We start from the raw sequence: 24,551 nt of genomic DNA on the forward strand, positions 1-24,551 counted from the left end.
CCTGCTCCAAATATAAATATTTACACTCCAGACATCCCAAGTCGAGCCGAAGAGAGGGGTTGATGTTTTGGGTTACATAAAGTCCAATCCTTCAGGACAAATTAAGCAGATTTTCCTCATTAGACGAGACACATAGTTTGCAAAGTTTAGGAGCTCTGAGTTTAAACACTACTGTATAAATCAATGAAACACAGTGTGCTGTCTGAGTCACATATGGCGCTGGTGTAAATTAATCTCAGCAGGATGTGCTGCATGCATAATATGTGTTTGTCATTTAGCTGTATTGCAGTCGTGAACATACACTGATAATTCTTAAAATAAAGCAGAGCAATGTATGTTCCTGACAAAATATGCATCTTAAAGCACATCAAGAACATTATCCAATTATAAATGTGAATGAAACTTATGAACGCATAAACTTTGATAAATTATGATAAATATACAGTTTTCAGCCCTAAGGTCTTTTATGTTTCAAGGCCTCACATTCAGAATTAGCTCTGGATTATGTGGGTGTTAGCATTGAGCTTTGAGACCACCTCAAACCAGGGCAATAATGAGAAGCAGAAACTGGATTAAGACCCTGCTGTTCCCGTGCTGTTCTTATTTAAACTAAAAAGGTATAACCATTTAAAGTGTCCCTATTATGCTTATCGAATATTACCTTTCATGTAGTGTGTAATATAGCATTTATGAATGTAACAAGTTTTAAAAATTAAAGTGCAGGATAAATTAAAGTTATTGTCTCATAAATCAATTCTGAACTGCTAAAACAAGTCATCGGAAATTCCAGTCTTACTCCCTGTTATGTAACAATGTAACACATTTGCATATTGCCAGCATATGGTCTTCAATTGGCTATTCGTGAACAACGAATACTTTGCCCCGCCCTTAAACACTGTAGTTGTTTCTGAAGCCTGGAAGAGTGGTTCATGTGGTCTATGTCATGAAGATACTTTTTTTAGAGAGAGAAAATCCACTTTTTATGTACGCCAATGAAATATGTATGCAATGTATATTATGAGAACATTAAAATTACCTTGGAGGCATGTAAACCTGTTGTAAAGACCTCCAAAACAAAATTAGGAACCTTTAAAATAGCATAATTAAGGTACTTTAAAGTATTCAGCCATTTGTCCTCAATTGAATATTGGATTGGATTTTGACTTTGATTCAATATTGAATTATTTGGGAATATTTTCAGTTATAATGTCCTCAAGCCTGTTATAGGGTATAGTTCACCCAAAAATGAATAATTGTATGTTCATCTGCTTCATCCAAGATATTTAGGTTATATATTTGGGTTAGTTCACCCAAAAATGAAATTGTCTTCTCATCAGTCTTATCTTCCGTGTTTGTTTTCAAACCTCAAATAAAGATTCAAACGGCCATGTCAATGACCACAATGACACAGTGAATCGATCAATGATTCGGATCGCAAATGTCATGTGATTTCAGCAGTTTGACACGTGATCCAAACAGCTGAAATCAAGTGACATTGGCGATCCGAATCATTGATCGATTCACTGATTCATGGCCGTTTGAATCTTTATTTGAGGTTTGAAAACAAACACGGAAGAGAAGACTGATGCTAAATAAAGTCGTAGTTTTTGTTATTTTTGGACCAGAATGTATTTTCGATGCTTCAAGAGATAACGGACGTCGCATTTGGACTACTTTGATGATGTTTTTATTCCCTTTTTCGGACATAGACAGTAAAGTGTGCATAGACTGCATATGCTCTGGGACTAAAATCTAAAATATCTTAAACTGTGTTCTGAAGATGAACGGAGGTCTTACGGGTGTGGAACGACATTAGGGTGAATCATTTATGACATGAATTTCATTTTTGGGTGAACTAACCCTTTTAAGACACGAAACGATTGCTGTGTGTGAGAAACCGAACAGTATTTATATAATTTTTTTAACTCTAATACAACCATTCCAACAGCGTTCACCGTGAGATCACTTCCGGGGAGTGAGGTCAATGTACACAATCTAGCGGAAGTGGCGGAAGTGATCTCTCACGCGTATCTCTATGGCAGATTGTGTACATTGACCTCACTCACCGGAAGTGATCGTGCGGTGAAACCAATCATTTTGTGTCTTCAGACATCAATGTGGCGTCACAAGCCACAGGGTTTAATATGGATTTGTATGTGCATGTTTTTTTATTCTCTATTTATAAAAAATAGATACATTCTCTCTAAATATTTATAGTTCTTGTTGCCATTCATATACATTATACGACTGACAGACTGCAACGGTTGAAGTTAAAAATATAATTTGTGTTCTATAGCAGTGACCCCTGATAGTCAAAGATTTTGACTATCAGGATCAATGAGGATCATACCATTTTAGGCAATATGGGGGTGCTCAATATTATTGTTATAGACGTGTCGCGGCGCTGAGCGATTGCCCCTTTAAGGGCACTGAGCTTCGAACTGGACGCGCCGTGCCTTTAAAATTCGAACACATACACCGACGGCGGCATTCGACGTCTGTCTGCGGTGATTAAACGTATATTTCCCTCAAATCGTGAATGTACATACTGACTTCACCCTGTGCTACAAGATACACTCATCGTGCAGCTCTTCTGTCAGAAGTTGATTCAAAATTGAGCTCGTGCGTATGTTCACGTCTGCCTGGTGTGAGATGCTGAGACACAGCGCTGAGCTTTAGTCCGGTGTGCGACCCCCTTTAGGAACAATCGGCTTAAGAACGTGCATATAAACGCACTCAAAGTGTTATTTTCCTTTCTAGGCAAGTATTTTTTTAGGTTTATTTATCAAATAGTTCTTTTATATATTTGTGTGATGTTCTGTGTTTCGATCGCGGCTTTTAAATGTTATGAGAGAACGGTTAATTTGTGAATGTGTAGTGTAGCCTAGTTTTGATCACTTTATTAAAAGTGGTGGCTGTGTGCCGTGTGTAAAGCAAAATAAAAAAAAGTCTTAGCCTCCTATAGGTCTATGGTTTACACACACATAGATGATTCGACTATCAGTCGACAATAGAGAGATTCGAAAATTCTGATTCGAATGTGTAAATCCTTAATCGGAGACACCCCTACTGTTCTACTGAAGAAACAAAGTCACCTATATATTGGATGCACTGGGGGTAAGCAGATGTAACGGGGGTTTGTCTCTGCTTTGCGTTGTGTAAAACTCACAATGGACACCAATTCGCACTGATAGATGTTTATTCTGTTGACAACACATTAAACAGCGGTGATCAGATTGGCAATTCACCTTTGTGAATTGTATTTCATCGCAGTCGTTCACTCTCCTGGCTGGCGCAGATCGAAATGACCCTAACGGAACCAGTTCACTATATGGGTGGACGGTAATTAAAGGGGCCATACATAAAAATGTGTAGCAAGTGGAAACACATTTTTTAAACCTGTTACACATTTTTGGGTGAACTATCCCTTTAAATCATTAAATACTATAGCAAGAATACACAATGCTCATTTTGACTTAAACATCCATATTTCCAATATTTGTTTTAGTTAGTTTGTTTAGTTGGTTTAGGGGTCTTATTCATGTTAGGAATTGTCCCACTGTACTTAAAGGGGGGGTGAAACACTCAGTTTCAGTCAATCTCATGTCAATCTTGAGTACCTATAGAGTAGTATTGCATCCTTCATACCTTCGAAAAGTCTTTAGTTTTATCATATTCATAAAAGAAATATAGGCTGTACCGAGTCTTTCCGGAAAAAAACGAGCGCCTGGAGGCGTATCGTGTAGGCGGAGCTAAAGAATGACGATCGCGAACAAAGCGGTGACGTCCTCAAGCGTGGAGAAACCCATCGCTATCTCAGCTAATACAGATAATGATCCACAATCAAATCTGAGGCAGAAATAAATTGAACAGGAGAAACGGCAACATCAGGACGTCCGTCTCTGTGGTATGTACTGTATTTAGGGGCCTGTCAACATTTCTGTGTCTTTACAAGCAGTTTATGAGGACATGATTCGGTTTATGGACTATTGTATGCGACTAGACCTTAGAAGTAGCAAGCAAAATGGTTTTGCATGTCAGAGTCAGACTAGTGTAACGTTATACAGAACAACAATGGAGTAACCGTTAGCGCATTTGAATGACGAAGCACGCGATCGTGTCGTTTAACTTACTGATGTTTACTCATGCGACGAGCCAATAGCAGAGACATTTGAAGCAGATTTACTCACCGGCTGCTTCCAAAGCAGGACCGAACCTTTATCGCTGGGACCGCTCTGTCAAAAACACACTTCTTTGGTATGATTTGGTGAAGTCCTGACAGCAGTGAACGGTGGAGATCCACTTTTAGACACGACTGACGCGATGTTGTGAAGCTTCCTGTCATTTCTGCATTCAAATCGGTTCAAATGTAGCGCTGCCTTCCCGGAATGCTGTGCTAAAGCATTGAAGTCGCTTGACGTCAACCATAGGAATAAAGTGGAGCGCGGGGCGCAGCTGGATCTGCAGCTGAGAGCAGTGTTTACAGCGTGCATTTCCTCTCTCTCGCTCTAGTGACGCGCGCGCGCACCCTACCGGGAGAAGAGCCCGTATGGCCCATACAAGGACCTTCCGTTCTATTAACGTCAAGTAGACCCATACTCGAAAAAAACTCTCCAAAACTTGTGAGAAACCGGAAGGAGTATTTTTGACACAGAAATACTCTATCAAACGTCCAACATTAGTTTTTGAAACTTTGTCTATGTTTAGGATGGGAATCCAAGTCTTTAACAGTGTAAAAAGCTCAGTATGCATGAAACAGCATTTCACCCCCCCTTTAACCAGGGTTGCCCACTATGGTTGCCTGGCTGAAGTGAGATTTTGATGGAGCATGTGCCCCTCTTTGGATCCAACTATTTATTTTTTTATTTCATCTTAATACGGTAAAATACACATGTGGTACTAGATGCACTTTTTTATGTTCCCTATTAACTTTCCCTAGCATACAGCTACCCACTATTACCTATAAAGGTAATTTCCCAGTGAGTCACATTTTTACTGTTTTTATTTTACAATATAAACTGCATATAGCTCTGCAATTCAGCACTTCATTCAAGTCATGTAACATTTATTTATATAGAACTTTATACAACTGTTTGTTTTAAAGTAGCAGCTTTACAGTTAAATTTTAAAAACAGTGCCAGTGTCTCTTTCAATTAGAATTACAACTTACTTTTCTAATTTAAAGCAGCTCTCCAGTGTGTACATGTACACATCTGCCTACTGTGTGATCACCAAGGGTCAGTGATAGTTTGAATGTGTTTACCAGCCAGAGAAAACTTTTGTTCACATTGGCAAGCTGTTTTGAACTCCCAAAAAACCCCAAAACAAACTTCACTTTGGCCTGAATTTGTTTCGAAATGACGTCACACCAGTTAATTTTTTGATTACGCTTTTAGGAGCTATATTTGGACCATCGTTCATTCCTGTGGTTGGGGTAACAAACCTTGGCACTTGACTAAGTTTCTTTTAAATGTTTGTCATTTAACAAAATGTTATTAATCAGCTATAAACATGCCAGCAACAGTTTAGCTAACTTAGGCTACAGTAGTTGACCTGAAAGAAAACTAACCATAAAAGAAGACGTAAAAGAAGTTTACACTAATACTCATTATAATGCCCCTTGTGGCAACACTGATAATGCATTGTGCACTAGGATTTTGTTTTTAAATGCATTTTTAATGCAACTGCATGAAATAAATCTTGTTTAGCTAGAAGTGTTTGTATACCCGTACTCTTTAATTTGTATCTAAAAGCTTAGGGTTTCATATTAATGCCCATATTCGGGCCTCACAGTGTGTGTGTGTGTGTGTGTGTGTGTGTGTGTGTGTGTGTGTGTGTGTGTGTGTGTGTGTGTGTGTGTGTGTGTGTGTGTGTGTGTGTGTGTGTGTGTGCGTGTGTGTGTGCGTGTGTGTGTGCGTGTGTGTGTGTGTGTGTGTGTGTGTGTGTTATGTCCTTATAAAATGTTTGTTTTATTTGTATCTCTTACAGGATCACATGGTTGAGGGTTGACAAATCAGGACAAAGGATGTCAGGCCTACATATGTGCTGCTTCCTAAATTAATTCTCAAAAGGATCTTAAAGATATTATTGAGTCCAGATTTTCATTATGAAGGGGTAGGCTATATCTGGACTCATAAAACGCATCAGATTAAAAAGCATCCCCAAACTATCCAGATCAACATCTAAAAAATTCAAAGAGACTGGATGGCTGATTTCTACCATAAATGCATTTTACACTTGTATAAAAAAATAATTGGAAGGGGCTTCGTTCACAATATGGGGAATACAAATGGCTAACCTGTAAGAGGTGATCTCTTAGTCGCCTCCTGTGGACTGTTGGAGCGATTGCGGCTCTGTTGACGACGTCTGCCCGTTGCCCGGGCAGTGCGAATATGGACTTCGCTTACTTTGAAAAAGGCCACCATGAAAGGCTGCCTCTCCAGAGCGCCATCACGACCCACTAACCCCGCTTCCTTGGGACTGATGCTCCATCCTTACAATAAAAGAGAAAATATATTGATGGGATATCCTTGTCCAGTTTTAGATGCAAATATGTCAGTAAGTAGAGAATTGATAAGCGTTGTTTGTTAGCGGTCACATCAGGCCTCATAGTTCCAAAGTTGGTAGATACATGCAAATGTTTCTTTTGAATGACTTCTTTGAATTGGTTGACTCACAAATCAAACTGAATCAAACGGAACAGAACTGAACTATGTATGACCAAATAAAAATAAAATGAATATGTTGAACTAGCCAATGAGAACTATATAATACCCATCCAAAAATAATCTGTTAACATTCCCATTAATTTCACTAGCACTGGACTATCTGGAAATAATCTATTTGAAATGCCATCTTTGCACATGGCGAGGTGCTCAAAGGTGCCCAGTTTAGTGCCATCACCTACACACACACACAAATACAGTTGTGAACATAATAATTGCCCCCCTTGGTAAATATTAGGGTTAGAAGCCTATAAATAAATCTGAAAGAAGCCTATAAATAAATCTGCATTTTTAATCCTTTTGATCTTTTATTTAAAAAGTGAAGATAACCTTAAGTAAAATTCAAAATGAGGGCAAAATCCAGAAAGTATTCAGATTGTTTCACTTTTGCCACATTTTGTTATGTTACAGCCTTATTCCAAAATTGATTAAATCAATTATTTTCCTCAAAATTCTACAAACAATACCCCATAATGACAATGTGAACAAAGTTTGTTTGAAATCAAATTTATTGTGCTCAGGTGCATCCTTCTTCCACTGACAATCCTTAAGATATTCCTACAACTTGATTGGAGTCTACCTGTGGTAAATTTAGTTGATTGGACATGATTTGGAAAGGCACACACCTGTCTATATATGGTCCCACAGTTAACAGTGCATGTCAGAGCACAAACCAAGTCCTAGGAATTGTCTGTAGACCTCTGAGACAGGATTGTATCTAGGCACAGATCTGGGGAAGGGTACAGAAAACATTATGCAGATTTGAAGGTCCCAATGAGCACAGTAACCTCCATCATCCATAAATGGAAAAAGTTTGGAACCACCAGGTCTCTTCATTGAGCTGGCCGCCCAGCCAAACTGAGCGATCGGGGTAGAAGGGCCTTAGTCAGGGAGGTGACCAAGAACACAATGGTCACTCTGACAGAGCTTCAACATTTCTCTGGGGAGAGAGGAGAACCTTCCGGAAGCACAACCATCTCTGTAGCACTCCACCAATCAGGCTTGTATAGTAGAGTGACCAGATGGCAAATGACAACCCACCTGGCTCTTTGGCCTGAATGGCAAGCACCATGTCTGGAGGAAACCAGGCAATGCTCTTCACCTGGCCAATACCATCCCTACAGTGAAGCATGGTGGTGGCAGCATCATGCTGTGGAGATGCTTTTCAGTGGCAGGAACGGATAGACTAGTCAGGATCGAGGGAAAGCTATTGCAGCAGTATACAGAGACAACTTTGATGAAAACCTGCTCCAGAGTGCTCTGGACTGGCGAGAAGGTTAATCTTCAAATAGGGCAACGACCCTAAGCACACAGCCAAGAGAAAAAAGAAAAAAAAGTGAGTTTTGTACTTTAAAAAAAAGTTTTGTAAAAAAAAGTGGCTACAGGACAACACTGTGAATGTCCTTGAGTGGCCCGGCCAGAGCGCAGAAAAGAACCCAATAACCAAAATTACTCCAGTAACATCTCTGGAGAGATCAGAAAATGACTGTTCACAGAAGGCCCTCATCCAACCTGATGGAGCTTGATAGGTCCTGCAAAGAAGAATGCAAGAAACTCCCCAAAAATAGGTGTGCCAAGCATCATACTCAAAAAGACTCGAGGCTGTAATTGGTGCCAAAGGTGCTTCAACAAAGTACAGAGCAAAGGCTGTTAATACGTATGTACATGTGATGGGTAAGGGCTGTTTTGGCAACAAAAGGAGGACCAACACAATATTAGGAGGGTGGTCATAAAGTTATGCCACATAATGCCACTTTCTATATTGTAAAGCTCAATATTCTTTTGCTGCACATCAGAACTATATTCTTTAGAAGCCATAACTGGAAAATGTCATGTTCCTAATCACTCTGGTGTGCTGGGAATAAATAGTTAGAGATTTCTTTACATTTAAACAATGCTAGGGGTACCAATTATTGTGTCCAACGTGTTTTGGAGAAAAAAAATTATTTCATAATGTGGTTTACCCTGACTATTAATTGTTTTACTTTAATGAATGGTTAGATGTTTTGAATGAAATATCAAAAGGATAAACAAAGCAGATTTATTTTTACAGCATTTTTAATCATATTTTCCAAGGGAGCTAATAATTCTGACCTCAACGGTATATATATATAAAGTTAAACTCATCTTAAACGTATCTTACCACTACTGGTCTCCACTCTGATCTGTAGACCCAGGTTATGATGTGGACTCATCACCCAGAGATTACTAGTTGCTGTGATGTCAAACTCCAGCCAACCTTCTTCAGCTGCCCACAACCTGCGAGTTTCCAGCAGAAACAGGTCGGCATCCCTGCAAATGAGCAAGTCTGGAGATCATGAAATGTTATAAACTCTATTTACATGTATCAATGACCTGGGGGCGTATTCACAAATTCACATTTTATCTTACCACTAAGAGTTCTCCTAAATGGCAGTGAACGTTCTTAGTTACAAGTTTTCTCTTAAAACCTATTCACAAAGCTGCTGAGAGCAACTTTTACTAAGGAATATAGAGAAGAATATAGAGACCTCGTTGCTATGGATGATGTCATCACGTTTGCAAACTATGACTACTGTGATTGGCTGATAGAGGAGGGATCTCTGTCAGTGATTTAATTATAGAAATATTTTGTCGAACAAGGTTTCATGTTGCTATATTTAAATAAAATGTTTTAAAAAAGAATCTTGGCATATTCAAAGAAAGATGTAAAAATATATATTTTTTGCCATATTCAAATAAAGGTTTTAAAAAGTAGGCTAAGTGTCACTAATTGAACTAGTATATGTTCAGCTATGTTCAGAGATTGCAGAATTCAAGCGAAAATGATGTTTTATAAACAAATTTCATGAGGAGCACATTCAAACGGTCTATTTAATCAGTGCGAGAGACGGTATATACACTGCAGAGAGCCGACTCACCTAACGTTAGTTACCTTCACAGTTTTCTGCATCCCTCCGTCACTCCATTCCTCACTCTCGGTCTGCCATACGGAGCAGAACTCAGGGTTTGGGCTAATTCACGCTCGGAGCCCTTGATCGCTTCGGACAGCATGTCAAATGTGCTTATATTGTTTTACTTTTTTACATTTTTGTATTAAAGATACATTTATTATCCCTATTGCCTCAATTTTGTATAGTGTCTTTGGGCAGATTGCAGCAACAGCCGTACTTGTTACTTTTAGCCGTAATATGTTTTGTGAATACAGCCCCTGGTCTAATAGTGTTTTATATTCAAGGGCTAGTTCACCCACAAATAAAATTCTCTCATTAATTACTCACCCTAATGTCGTTCGACACCCGTAAGACCTCCGTTCATCTTCGCAACACAAATTAAGATTTATTTATTTTTTTAAATCCGATGGCTCAGACAGGCCTTCATTGACACCAATGTCATTTCCTCTCTTAAGACCCATAAAGGCACTAAAGACGTCATTACAAAGCCCATCTCACTGCAGTGGCTCTACAATCATTTTATGAAGCAAAGAATAGTTTTTGTGTGGAAAAAAACGAAAAACAACTAGTATAGTGATGGGCCGATTTCAAAACAAAGTTTTGAACGGTTATGAATCAGCGTATAGATTCATGATTCGGATCTCATGTCAAACTGCTGAAATCACGTGACATTGGCAATCCTGATCAATTCACGTGACAATGGAATCATGAATCAATACGCTGATTCATAACGTTCAAAACATTGTTTTGAAATCGTCCATCATTATACAAAATCTATTCCCGTCACTTCATAAAATGATTGTAGAGCCACTGTAGTGAGATGGGCTTTGTAACGATGTCTTTAGTGCCTTTATGGGTCTCGAGAGAGGAAATGACATTGGTGTCAATGAAGGCCTTTCTGAGCCATCGGATTTCAACAAAAACATCTTCATTTGTGTTCTGAAGATAAACGGAGGTCTTACGGGTGTCGAACGACATTAGGGTAAGTAATTAATGAGAGAATTTCTTTTCATTTTTGGGTAAACTAACCCTTTAATGGTAATATGATAAAAAATACTGAAACTTTAACTAAATTCAAAATGAAAACCATAAAAGTAAATCTAATTGAAATTATGCATAAAAACTATAGTGTTTCATTGTTCCCCACCTCATTCTGTTTTCTTCCTCAAATATATATATATATATATATATATATATATATATATATATATATATATATATATATATATATATATATATATATATATATATATATATATATATATATATATATATATATATATATATATATATATATATATATATATATTTACATTTTGAGGCATGTATTCAACAGTAAACAATGCAAAAAAAAAAAAAAAAAAAAAAATACATTTGTCAAACTCAGAGGAGCTTCAAGTCACTGAGTTGAGAACGGAGGTAGTAGCCTTACAGGGAGGCCTGTCCTATTATAGTAATTACACACTATGCATGGTAATAAGCATTGGCCGGGTCACTTCAAAGCAGTTGGTCACACAGGTGTTCTGGGAATGTCCCTGCAGCCCCTCGTTATTGCTCATTAATTAGAGCCGCACTCTAAGGAGCTCCATATGAGGTTTTTCCCTCCGGTGGTTCACACGTCACATTTGACATGAACGCATCATGCTTATGCTGACTCATACAGTTTAGTGCCACCAGTCACACAGCTTCACCTGGGATGGGGTCCGAATGGGACCACAGGGGAGCTGCCAACTCTAAAAGCCCCACTGTAAAGCCTCTTATAGACACATTAAATTAACTGGAAGAATAAAGTCAGAAGTGTCAAGGTTTTTTTTTTTGGTTTCATAAATCGCATTTACTGCCTCTGTCATTGGCTGCCATTAAAATAGGCCTATAGTTTATTAGCTTCACACTGCCATTGCATGCATACAGTACCGTCTTCACATATGGTTTGGGAGGGTTTTCCAAGGAGGCCAGATGTACATGAAAACAACCAGGGATTAGAATATATACAAACAGAAAAGTAATAACTCAACAGTCATGGGAAGCCGGATTTTTCATGAGGTATTGATGGATCGTCATGAAAACAGAAACTGATTTCAAAATAAATAGAATTGGCAGTGTTTAAAAATGCCTTTCAGATTCCTCCAAAACAATTTAATCACAAAATAATGGCATAGGAATGCGTTCACTGATAAAATGTATATTCACTATAAGTTGCTTTGCTTAAAAGTGCCTGCAAACACATAAATGTAAATGTATAAGCTCTAATATAACTTCCAAGTTGTAATACAATTGTATATTCATTCATTAGCTGCCAATTATCTAGTTTTATTAAGTGTTGCACTTTTTAGAAGATTTACATAAACACCACGATTTTTAATAAAATGTGCTTATAAATGTGCTTAAAAAATAAGTGGATATTATTCTGACATTGCCTGGAATAAATTGTGACATTGCAAAGCATTCTTATCTCTACGGAAATTGTTAAATGATACAGTAATGTGATTACTGTGTATCAAATTGTGAATCAAAATCAAGGTAATAGTTTATCACATTCAACTGCTCAGCAGCCATATCACCCTGTAGCCCAAGACTGGTTCCCACTGAAGCTTAGCAGGGCTGAGCCTGGTCAGTACCAACTGGGGAAACCAGGTAGCTGCTGGTAGAGGTGTTAGTGAGGCCAGCAGGGGTCTCTCACCATGTGGTCTGTGTGGGTCCTAACACCCATGGGGGCACTATACTGACAAAGAGCACTGTCTTTCGGATGAGACGTTAAACCGAGGTCCCGACTCTGTGGTCGTTAAAAATCCCAGAATGTCCTTTGATAAAGAGTAGGGGTGTAACCCCGGCATCCTGGCCAAGTTTGCCCATTGGCCCCTGTCCATCATGGCCTCTAATAATCCCCATATAATGATTGGCTTAATCACTCTGTCTCCTCTCCACCATAAGCTGGTGTATGGTGAGTGTTCTGGCGCAATATGGCTCCCGTCGCATCATCCAAGTGGGTGCTGTACATTGGTGGTGGTTGAGGAGATTCCCCCCTTCTATGTAAAGCGCTTTGAGTGTTTAGAAAAGCGCTATATAAATGTAACAAATTATTATTATTATTATTATTATTATTATTATTATAACTAAAAAAAAGACAACAACAACAACAGCAACAAGTGAAAACAACAGTGTAAATGAAATAAACTTTTCTACAACACATTCCCTATGGGACTGTGAACTCATTAGTTACAGTCAACACATCCCGAATCAATTTTTAAATTAAGCAGTATTTAGTTTGATTCAATTGTATTTTTTAAGTTCTAGAAGTTAATTTTGAAATAAGGGGCAACAACTAGTTGAGGGTATGTTTATACGTCAATGCTGTGCTAAAAAACTGAAATGTTTTTTTATTCCGTTCTTCACAAAAAGGTCCCCGTTCACACAGAGCCACAAAACTGCCTATAGACTGAAGACATAATGCACGTGTGCATGATGTCACTGTTTTCACGAATTTGTGATTTGTAGTTTAAAGGGTTAGTTCAACCAAAAATAAAAATTCTGTAATTAATTACTTACCCTAATGCCGTTTGACACCTGTAAGACCTCCGTTCATCTTCGGAACCCAAATGAGGATATTTAGAAAACTCAGAAAGGCATCCGTTTGGCCACAATGTAATTTCCTCTCTCAAGACCCATAAAAGGCACCAAAGACGTTGTTACAAAGCCCATCTCACTACAGTGGTTCTACAATCATTTTATGAAGTGTCGAGAATAGTTTTTGTGTGCAAAAAGACCCCGAAATTACTTCTATAGTGATGGCCTATTTCAAAACACCGCTTCCTGAAGCCTCGGAACTTAGTGAATCAGTGTATCGATTCATGATTCGGATTGCGTGTCAAACTGCCAAACTGCTGAAATCCCGTGACTTTGCCAATCCGAACCGCTGATTCAATACACTGTTTCATGATTTCTTACAGGTGTTGAACGGCATGAGGGCGAGTAATTAATGATAGAATTTTCATCTTTGGGTGAACTAACCCTTTAAACAGAGACAATAATGGCTTGCTTGTTTCCACCGAGCGGTACGGTTCAGTACAGTTCAATATGGTACGCAATTTTTGCTGTTACCATTGTTAAAAGTTGTAAATGGTACCCTAATTCTGAATCATACCATACCACTTTTTTAGCCTGGATGCCAGCCGAACTTAGCCCCGCCCACAATTTTTTTAGGTCAGGCAGTTTTGTCTGGATCCTCGATCCATAGAGGAGTAATCATCTCCGAACAGAAACTGTTCGGACCAATGAAATCATCAGGGCGGGCTTTAGACGATGATGGACAGATGATCAACAGTAATGTAATCATGCACGTCATCAAAGGGGCTTGGATTATATTTGTTCGAATCCTAAACGGAGAGCTTGTTTGTATATGCATTCACCTTCACTATTTCTCTCAGAAATGATGATCATGTTGGGTAAGTACTCTGTGTATCATTATATTATTTTATTTTTTTACAACACCGGCAAAGATTGTGTATTCCAGCGCACGTGCAGACAGGGTTGCCAAGTTTTTACAACAAAACCCTCCAACTACTAGCCCTAAACAATAGCTTCTCAGAGTGTTGACGACGAAAATGACGTTTGGGGGTAAAATGTGTGTTATTTTGGCAAGGTTGCCTGCTTAAATTCACACGCATGGGTCTATATATTTATCACATAATAGTCGCTTCAACCCGCGGACATAGAAAACCACTCACGGAAAAAAACACGGACTTGGCAACACAGTGCAGTTAAGCTCTGTTGACATTTGAACGACAATGCGTCGCTTCGTTGCTCTGATTGGTTGTAGCTCTATCCAATTGAGGGCTTTCTTGGTTTGGTTGAAAGACTCCCCATAATCCCAGCCCAATGGAGCAGTTTCAGACTCATATTCTGACTAGAACTGAGTATGACCACGTCAGGCTACCACTTTTTGGTACCGTTAGGGTACTTACTACATTTGCCTGATAAACAAGCCTGAGAGCGGCCTGATAAATAAGCCTTTTTATTTATTATCAGACTGCTAGAAGACAATTTTTACATGAACAATTAATTAATTGCAAAAATGAAATTTCTTTCATTAATGACTCACCCCAATGTCGTTCCACACCCGTAAGACCTCTGTTCATCCTCAGAACACAGTTTAAGATATTTTAGATTTAGTCAGAGGCCTTTCTGTCCTTTGAATGTAAGTGTATGCCCACTTGCTGTCCACGTCCAGAAGATAATGAAAACATCATCAAAGTAGTCCATATGTGACATCAGTTGGTTAGTTAGACTCTTTTGAATCGGCAACAATACATTTTGGTCAAAAAATAATAAAAAATACGACTTTATTCAGCATTGTCTTCTCTTCATGCCCTTTAATGAAGTCAGGTGACGACAATTTAGCATTTTGATTTAGCATTCTTTGTTGTTTTTTATTTTCTTTTTGCATACTGTTTCCTATAATTAAAATATTTGTAGATAGACTACAGCAGTATGCAATACCCAAATAGTAGGAGTTGGGAGTTTGCAAATAGTCAGTATTTCTAGTGGTGCAAAAAGGAAACACCTTTTACAGATTAAATATCACTTCAAAATGCTCTTACAAGTCATTGTTTCTTTAAATTTAAGACCATGTGAAGCTTGTTGACTCAAGGTTCACTATACTTCTGTTTTAGGTCAAATCGTCTTGCCACATGGGCTAAATTCAGCCAGATATACAGCCCCTCTGCACCACCTCCATAACCAAGTTATTTTTTGCTTCATGGATTAAAGGCTTACACACTTCAGAAGTTTCTCTCAGCCATCTTGTGCATCTGCTTAGCTCAGCTATACCGCATTTCCCCAACCAATGTGTTTTTTAAAGATCACAAACCATAAACACAGTAATTATGCTGTTAGAACTTGACAAGTTTGCAAATTAATCTGTTTGTAAGCAAATACATTTTGCAACCCACACAGTATTTGGGATTTACAGGCAGAAAGTGGCATGTAGGGAAATACCACGAAGCACGCTATAATTTGCATCAAGGTAAACCGTGTTGTACAGTGATACAATGACTGGTGATACATAATAGATATGGCTAAAAATAAAAAAACTCCTGCAGGTTTCTTTTGGAAAAACAGTGTGTCCATTGTTCAGCTCAGGATGTACACCAAATGAACACTTCGTGATAAACATTAGAAAACTATTTGGGAGAGAAACATGGTTCATTTGGTCAGAGATCCTTTGTTTCTTGTTTGGTGCCTTTTTGTGGTTTAAAAAAAAAAAAGATGGGTCGTCCCATAGTCACACCTTATTGGTGTGTTTTGAACACTATACCGGTCACGCCATCTGCCTTTCTCAAGGAGATATCCCTCCCACCACCCACAAAGTCAATGTTTGACGTGTGTTGGTGGGTTCTTTTTTAGATGCCAAACTAAAGCTATTTCAGTTGTGCGTTGTGGTCATGGCCATAGTCTGCATAAAGTACATGGTAGACAACCTCTGCTGTGTTCAGTGAGGGACGCCTGGGCTTGATTTAAAATAGTCAATTACTCAGCTTGAAAACCATGCACAAGTGCAACAAATTGCCGTTTAATACTTATAGGAATAGTTCACCTAAAAATGAAAATTCTGTCTTTTATAGGGTTAGTCCACCCAAACATTAAAATTATGTCAATTATTACATACCCTAATGTTGTTTGACACGCACACAAACTCCGTTCATCTTCAGAACACAGTTTAAGATATTTTATATTTAGTCCGAGAGCTTTCTGTTCCTCCATTGAATGTATGTACAGTATACTGTTCCTATCCAGATAGGGAAAAAAACATCATCAGAGTAGTCCATATGTGACATTACATTGGTTAATTATAATCTCTTGAAGCATCAAAAATATTTTTGGTCCAAAAACTACAACTTTATTCAGCATTGCCTTTTCTTCCATGTTTGTTTTCAATCCGCAAACAAAGATTCGAATGGTTATGAATCAGCGTATTGATTTATGATTCGCGTGTCAAACTGCCAAACTGCTGAAATCACGTGACATTGGCGATCCGAATCATGAGTCAATACGCTGATTCATAACCGCTCGAATCTTTGTTTGCGGATTGAAAACAAACACGGAAGAGAAGACAATGCTGAATAAAGTCATAGTTTTTGTTATTTTTGGACCAAAATGTATTTTTGATGCTTCAAGAGAGTCTAACTAACCAACTGATGTCACATATGGACTACTTTGATTAGGTTTTTATTCCCTTTCTGGAAAGGGACAGTATACATACATTCAATGGAGGAACAGAAAGCTCTCGGACTAAATATAAAATATCTGTTTAAATAACTGTGTTCCAAAGAGGAACAAAGGTCTTACGGGTGTTGAACGATATTAGGGTAAGTAATTATTGACAGAATTTAAATTTTTGGGTGAACTAACCCCATTAATAACTCACCCTCATGTCGTTCCAAACCCGTAGACATTCGTTCACCTTAGGAAGACAAATCTTTTTGATGAAATCTGAGAGCTTTCTATACCTCCATTGACAGTAATGAAACTGACACTCTGATGCTTAGTTAATAAAGAGATTGTATAAAACTAATCCATATAACTGAGCGATTTAGTCCAAATTTCTACTTTATCGCTTTGTATTATGAACAGGTTGAATTTTGATTTTATTCACTAGGGCTGGTTAAAAAAAATGATTGATTTCTCAATTTAAATCGCTTCTTACTTTTACAAACCAATATTGATTCTTAAAGGGTCATGAAACCCCCTGTTTCAGCAGCAGTCAGTTCTCACCACAGTTTTGAAAAATGCTATAAAAGTGGGCGTGGTTTAGCGGCAGCGTGCAGGGGGGTGAGAGGAGACTGACTGGTGACAGCACAGCAATGGCTTTTTCTGATTCAACCAGTTTTATTTTGCTCTCATTAAAAGCATTAAAGCTCCCCACAAATGCACACTGCAAATGACCATTACGTTACATGCAACACAATATACACAAGGATTTGTAAGCTCACCATTACACAAATACATATATCCTGTGACAACTATAATTCAATGCACAATTTAATGCACAGCCATTCGCCATTTGTTCTCTGCTTTGAAAATATATGTGAACACACTGTTGTATAACTTTGATAACTTCTGAGGCTTATTTTGTGGAGTTATATGTGCCATTTGGTCGGTTAAATAGCCGTGAAGAGTAGTTACACTTAGCCTGACAAGCCAGACCCACATCAAGATGTTTGGTCTGGAAACTCCCCATAGACAGGGCTCAATCCAAGGGGTGGGATAAACGGTTGTCTAAACTCAAACGGGAGTCAAAATCCCTCTGCACGCGATAGGATAGCGCTACCACCAACCAGAGCAACGAAGGTGAAACAGAGCTCGTTGATAGATTAAACATTCGCCGTATCCGATCGGCAAAACTCAGAACACATCTTCCCTTTTTTTAAGAATGACTTCAGTGCCGTTCTTTGTTCTTTTCTCAGAGAAAAGCTTAACTCCAAGTCTTCCAGAGTCACGGTCAAAGCTGATTCGAAAGGCCGCCGTTCGTCAGTTTCTGTGTTTACTAGAAGCAAGCAAACGCAACTCGGCCGTCATCCCACCGACTCTATACACGATGTGATTGGCCCGGCAAGAGTTAGGCGTTTACAGCTCAGAAGGGTATTGAGAGTTGCTAGACGACACTCGCGGGCAGATTAAATTTGCTGCCGCTAGGGTGCGCCTAGATTTCTAGGCTAGGTTACACTCACAGCGGGGACAAATCGCGTTTGTGTTGTAGACTCAAGAGAACGCAGGCAACGCAGACACTCATACAAAGCACTCGTTTTTGATCCATCAGTGCATCTCTCACTTACAGTATCTGATCTCACTGTTAAAAGCGCCGCTGCGTCAGTCAGAGGAAAATGCCTGTTAACACGTGCTGTCATGAATAATTAAGCGCGTGCTGTAATGAATTAAGCAACGCGTCTTCTTATAGGATAAAGACACTGTCACGGTTTATGGATTCCCTGTCTCACTCTTGGGTGCGTGTTGAATGTAGGTGAGGGCGGAGCCTGGGATTGGCTCATCACGCACCTGTGGCTGATCACCTGCACCAGCTGCAACTCATCACCTTCACCCTATTTAGTCTCTCTGTTTCTCTCTTGTCTTTGTCAGAGCGTTGTTGGATGTTTCCCCTTGTGTCTCCGTGTTGGTTGTTGTTTCTCCCTTCCGTGAAACGCTGGATCCCTTCCCGGATTGCCTGTACCGATCTCCTGAGTCACAGCTGCTCACAGCCTGCCCGTGTCGCCTACAGAGCCTCTCTCACTGCTCCGTCTTATCCGTACTTCATCAGTGTTCTGAGTTTTGTCTTCTGTGACACATTCTGTCAATTAACTGAGTTACTTGCTATTGAATCCTGCCTCTGTGAATCCGTTACAGAACGCTCTGACCAACCATGGATTCAGCGAGTATCAACGCCCTACTGACCAGCAGCAACGAGAGACTGGACCAGCAGGACAGGCAGTACACACCTTGGTGGCACGGGTGGCCGAGCTGACCCAACAGATGCAACAACTCGTCGGTCCCACTGTGCCCGACCCACCACCGATTCCGCACACACCATCCGCATCGCGGCAACCGGAACCACGTCTGCCTACCCCCGAGAGTTATGCCGGTGAGAGCAATTATTGCAGAGCCTTCCTTACCAAGTGTTCCTTGTTTTTCGCTCTTCAACCGCAGACTTTCAACACGGAAAGATCCAAGGTGGCATTCGTCCTCACCCTGCTCTCCGGACGAGCCGCACTTTGGGGAACGGCGGTGTGGGAGAATCAACATCCTTGCTGCTCCTCGTTCCAGACGCTGGCGGCAGAGATGAGAAGGGTGTTTGACCGAGCGGTGACCGGAAGAGAAGCGGCACGTCAACTCGCAGAGCTCCGTCAAGGTAACCGCTCGGTCTCGGATTATTCCATCGAGTTCCGCACCCTGGCCGCCAAGTGCAAGTGGAACGTGGAGGCACAGTGGGACATGTTCCTGCATGGGCTGGCTGACCGCATCCAGAAGGAGATATTTACCATCGACCTTCCGGAGAAGATTGACGGTCTCATTGATCTTGCGTTGAGGGTGGACGCTCGTCTGAGTCGGCTGAGGTCCAGGATGGAGCCTCAGCATGGGAGTGTCGCATGGGAGTGTCGAATGCCCTCAGGCAATTGCTACGGATGCGGTCAGCTACACCTTCGACCCGGAGCCCATGCAGGTGGGTCGAGCTCGGCTCTCCCGGGAGGAGAAGGCGAGACGGAGATCCCGTGGTCTTTGCCTGTACTGCGGCGGGAACGGACACCTGCTAGACTCCTGCCCGGTAAAAGACCACGCCCGGCGGTAAAAGGAAGGCTACTGTCGGGCGGGATCTCCGTGGAAAAGACCTCATCCTCCACTCTCCTCCCGGTGAGATTGCTGTGGGCAGCTCAGGATTATTCCAGCCTCGCCCTCCTCGACTCGGGAGCGGAAGGTAACTTCATTGACTCTGCCCTTGCTCATAAACTCAACATACCCACCATTGCACTCAAGAACACCATTTCTGTCAACGCACTCAATGGACAAGTTCTCCCTGACATTTCATTCACCACTGAACCACTTACACTGATCACTTCCGGCAACCACACTGAACGCATTTCATTTTTCATCCTGGACTCCCCTTTGGCTCCCGTTGTCCTCGGTCACCCTTGGCTGGAGTTACACAATCCAAGGGTTGACTGGGGACAAAACTCTGTGTCTGCGTGGAGTGATAAATGTTATGAGTCTTGTTTGGTGTCTGCTTGTTCGTCTGTGTCTCGTTCTGTTTTTCAGAGTGAGACGGTGAATCTGTCTAACGTACCTCCGGAGTACCTCGACCTGAAGGAAGTGTTCAGTAAGTCCCGAGCTGCTTCTCTTCCTCCGCATCGTCCCTATGACTGTGCTATAGATTTACTCCCAGGTAAGTCTCCGCCTAAGGGCAAACTATACTCTCTTTCTATTCCAGAGAGGGAGGCCATGGAGAAATATATTTCTGATTCTCTAGCCTCCAAATTCATCCGCCCTTCCTCTTATCCAGTGGGGGCAGGGTTCTTCTTTGTGGGGAAGAAGGATGGTTCTCTGCGACCTTGCATTGATTACCGAGGGCTGAATAACATCACGGTAAAGAATACCTATCCTTTGCCGTTGATGTCTTCAGCTTTCGAGAGGTTACAGGGAGCATCCGTCTTCACGAAGTTGGACTTACGTAACGCTTATCATTTGGTTCGCATCAGGGAGGGGGATGAATGGAAAACCGCATTTAACACCCCCAGGGGGCATTTTGAATATTTGGTCATTCCTTTCGGCCTTTCCAACTCCCCAGTGGTTTTCCAGGCACTCGTCAATGATGTGTTGAGAGACATGGTCGACCAATTCATATATGTCTACCTGGATGACATTTTGTTTTTTTCTTCGTCTCTCCAGAAACATGTTCGACACGTCAGACGAGTGCTTCAGAGGTTGCTAGAGAATGGGCTTTTTGTCAAGGCGGAGAAATGCGCTTTTCATGCACAGTCTGTTCCTTTTTTAGGGTACATCGTGTCATCGGAGGGAATGCGCATGGATCCCGACAAGGTTAAGGCTGTGATGAATTGGCCAAGTCCAGATTCCCGTAAGGCCCTACAGAGGTTTCTGGGGTTCGCCAATTTCTATCGGCGTTTTATTTGCAATTTCAGCCAACTAGCCGCACCTCTGACTGCCTTGACCTCTCCCCGAGCGACGTTCAGGTGGTCCGATACAGCCGAGGCTGTATTCACCAAACTGAAAAGCCGCTTTGTTTCGGCTCCCATCTTAGCCGCCCCTGATTCCACACGTCAGTTCGTGGTAGAGGTCGACGCGTCAGAGGTGGGGGTAGGAGCGGTTCTTTCACAGCGCTCTCCCTCTGATGACAAGATGCACCCGTGCGCGTTTTTCTCCCATCGTCTTTCTCCTGCCGAACGCAATTATGACATTGGTAACAGAGAGTTATTGGCCGTCAAGTTAGCGTTGGAGGAGTGGCGTCATTGGCTTGAAGGGTCGGGGGTACCTTTTATTGTATGGACGGATCATAAGAACCTTGAATATATTAGATCTGCTAAAAGACTCAACTCCAGGCAGGCTCGGTGGGCACTTTTTTTCGGACGTTTTGACTTTGTTCTCTCGTACCGCCCCGGGTCTAAAAACATCAAACCCGACTCTTTATCTCGTATTTTTGATGCTTCCGAACGCCCGGTTACTCCCGAGTGTATTTTGCCAGAGAAGATAGTTATCTCTACACTCACATGGGAGATCGAATCGAAGGTCAAGGTGGCCTTAGAAGGGGTAACGCCCCCGCCCGGCGGCCCACCGAGTCGTTTGTTCGTTCCGGAGGGGTTAAGATCCGAGATCCTCAAATGGGGTCACTGCTCCAACATTGCTTGTCATCCAGGGGTAAACCGCACTTGCAGTTTAATAAAGCAACGATTTTGGTGGCCACTTATGGCTCGCGACATTCGCAGTTTTGTTTTGGCTTGCTCGGTCTGTGCGGTTGGTAAGACATCTAACCAACCTCCCCATGGGTTACTTCAGCCGTTGTCTGTTCCTTCGAGACCCTGGTCCCACATCGCTCTAGATTTTGTTACCGCCCTCCCGCCCTCCCAGGGCAAGGCGGTCGTTTTGACCGTCGTGGACCGATTCTCGAAGGCAGCACATTTCATTCCCTTGCCCAAATTACCCTCAGCCAAGGAGACAGCGGTATCTGTAGTAGACCACGTCTTTCGGTTACATGGCCTCCCGATGGACGTGGTCTCCGACAGAGGTTCCCAATTTGTGTCCAAATTTTGGCAGGAGTTTTGTAAATTACTAGGAGCCACGGTTAGTCTGTCTTCGGGTTATCACCCCCAAAGCAACGGTCAGACCGAGAGAGCCAATCAGGATCTGGAAAGAGTGTTGCGATGTTTGGTATCCAAGAATCCTTCATCCTGGAGCCAGCAACTCTCTATGGTTGAGTACGCTCATAACTCGTTACCAGTGTCATCTAAGGGCCTTTCGCCATTTGAGTGTAGTGTAGGTTACCAGCCACCTAGTTTTCCTAGTCTGGATTCCGAGGTCGCGGTCCCCTCTGTTCACGCCTTTATCCAGAGGTGTCATCGCACATGGACCAGAGCCCGTGAGACTCTGCTCCAGGTGGGAGCGCACACCAAGGCTAAAGCCGATCGCCACCGGTCTAAGCCTCCCGTTTACGTCGTGGGTCAAAAAGTGTGGCTTTCAACCAAGAACATTCCTCTCCGCTCCGTATCTAATAAACTTGCTCCCAAATTTATCGGCCCGTTCACTGTCACTAAGATCATTAGTCCGGTGACAGTCCGCCTCAAACTCCCTCCGGCGTACAGGAGGATTCATCCCGCCTTCCATGTATCCAAAATCAAGCCTGTTTTTCACTCCCACCTTAATCCGCCAGTCCCGGTTCCCCCACCGCCGCGACTCGTAGATGGGGAACCAACGTATTCGGTTAATCGCATTCTGGATTCTAGACGGAGGGGACGCGGTTTCCAGTACTTGGTGGACTGGGAAGGTTACGGTCCGGAGGAGAGAAGTTGGGTTCCTGCTAGGGACATTCTGGATCACTCCCTTATTGATGATTACAATCAACAGGTAAGGTCGGCTGGGAGCGTCAGGGGACGCTCCTAGGGGGAGGGGTACTGTCACGGTTTATGGATTCCCTGTCTCACTCTTGGGTGCGTGTTGAATGTAGGTGAGGGCGGAGCCTGGGATTGGCTCATCACGCACCTGTGGCTGATCACCTGCACCAGCTGCAACTCTTCACCTTCACCCTATTTAGTCTCTCTGTTTCTCTCTTGTCTTTGTCAGAGCGTTGTTGGATGTTTCCCCTTGTGTCTCCGTGTTGGTTGTCGTTTCTCCCTTCCGTGAAACGCTGGATCCCTTCCCGGATTGCCTGTACCGATCTCCTGAGTCACAGCTGCTCATAGCCTGCCCGTGTCGCCTACAGAGCCTCTCTCACTGCTCCGTCTTATCCGGACTTCATCAGTGTTCTGAGTTTTGTCTTCTGTGACACATTCTGTCAATTAACTGAGTTACTTGCTATTGAATCCTGCCTCTGTGAATCCGTTACAGACTCGAATAATTATAATTATTCATTATTCATAATTATTAATGAATAATTATGAGACGGCGATGAGTCATCGCCGTACTATAGTACAAGAAAACATCACAACCTATGACGCTGACATGAAGATGAATTTAAACTAGGAAGTTGAAAATAGAGCAAAAAGGCTTAAAATTAACTAGTTGTCTCCCACATTCAACCTAACAGATGGTAACATTGTCTTCCATGATGTTCAACACACATACTTCTGTTAAAATCTCAGAAAATTTGGTTTAGGGTTTCATGACCCTTTAAATCCAAAGAATCGATTAGATTGTCCTGTTTTCAGTTGATGAATGAAGAGAATATTGTAGAGCCCCTCCAATAAATCACAATAATCTTTGTGCTTTGTTTTGATATGAAACAAAGTCTCAGATTTCAAATTACAAATACAAATCAGTTAATTTTAACCTTCAATATTATATAGTAATGTAATACATCTCCCATGAATAGTCTACTGTCTACTGTAAAGACTATGTCTACTGACTTTCATGTATAGTTTACAGCATTCGCTAGTTTATAGAAAATGTGGCATATCGAATAAATCGGAATCGAATCAAATCCCAAGCTTGAGAATCAAAATCGAATCAAATCATGAAATTTGTGTCAATACAATATTATTCACATATAAACATACAATCTTCATTTGTGTTCCAAAGATGAGTCTTATGGGTTTGGAACATGACGGTGAGTAATTAATAACAGAAATTAAATTTTTGGGTGAGTTAACCCTTTAAATTTGATCATATTTAAAGGTTAGTTCAC

General features: G+C 41.3%; 1 protein-coding gene across 1 annotated transcript in view; it reads right to left on the bottom strand.

Moving 5' to 3' along the window:
* bmp6 (bone morphogenetic protein 6) overlaps nt 1–24,551 on the bottom strand; it is a 72,705-nt gene that overhangs the window by 18,168 nt on the left and 29,986 nt on the right. Inside the window, exons 3-4 of the mRNA XM_067434301.1 lie at nt 8,869–9,017; nt 6,299–6,493 (exon numbers count right to left, since the gene is read on the bottom strand). Of these exons, the coding sequence (XP_067290402.1) occupies nt 6,299–6,493; nt 8,869–9,017 (344 nt within the window). The remainder of the gene's footprint in view (nt 1–6,298; nt 6,494–8,868; nt 9,018–24,551) is intronic.

Source organism: Pseudorasbora parva, chromosome 24 (assembly GCF_024679245.1).
Source record: "Pseudorasbora parva isolate DD20220531a chromosome 24, ASM2467924v1, whole genome shotgun sequence".
Taxonomy (NCBI): Eukaryota; Metazoa; Chordata; class Actinopteri; order Cypriniformes; family Gobionidae; genus Pseudorasbora; species Pseudorasbora parva.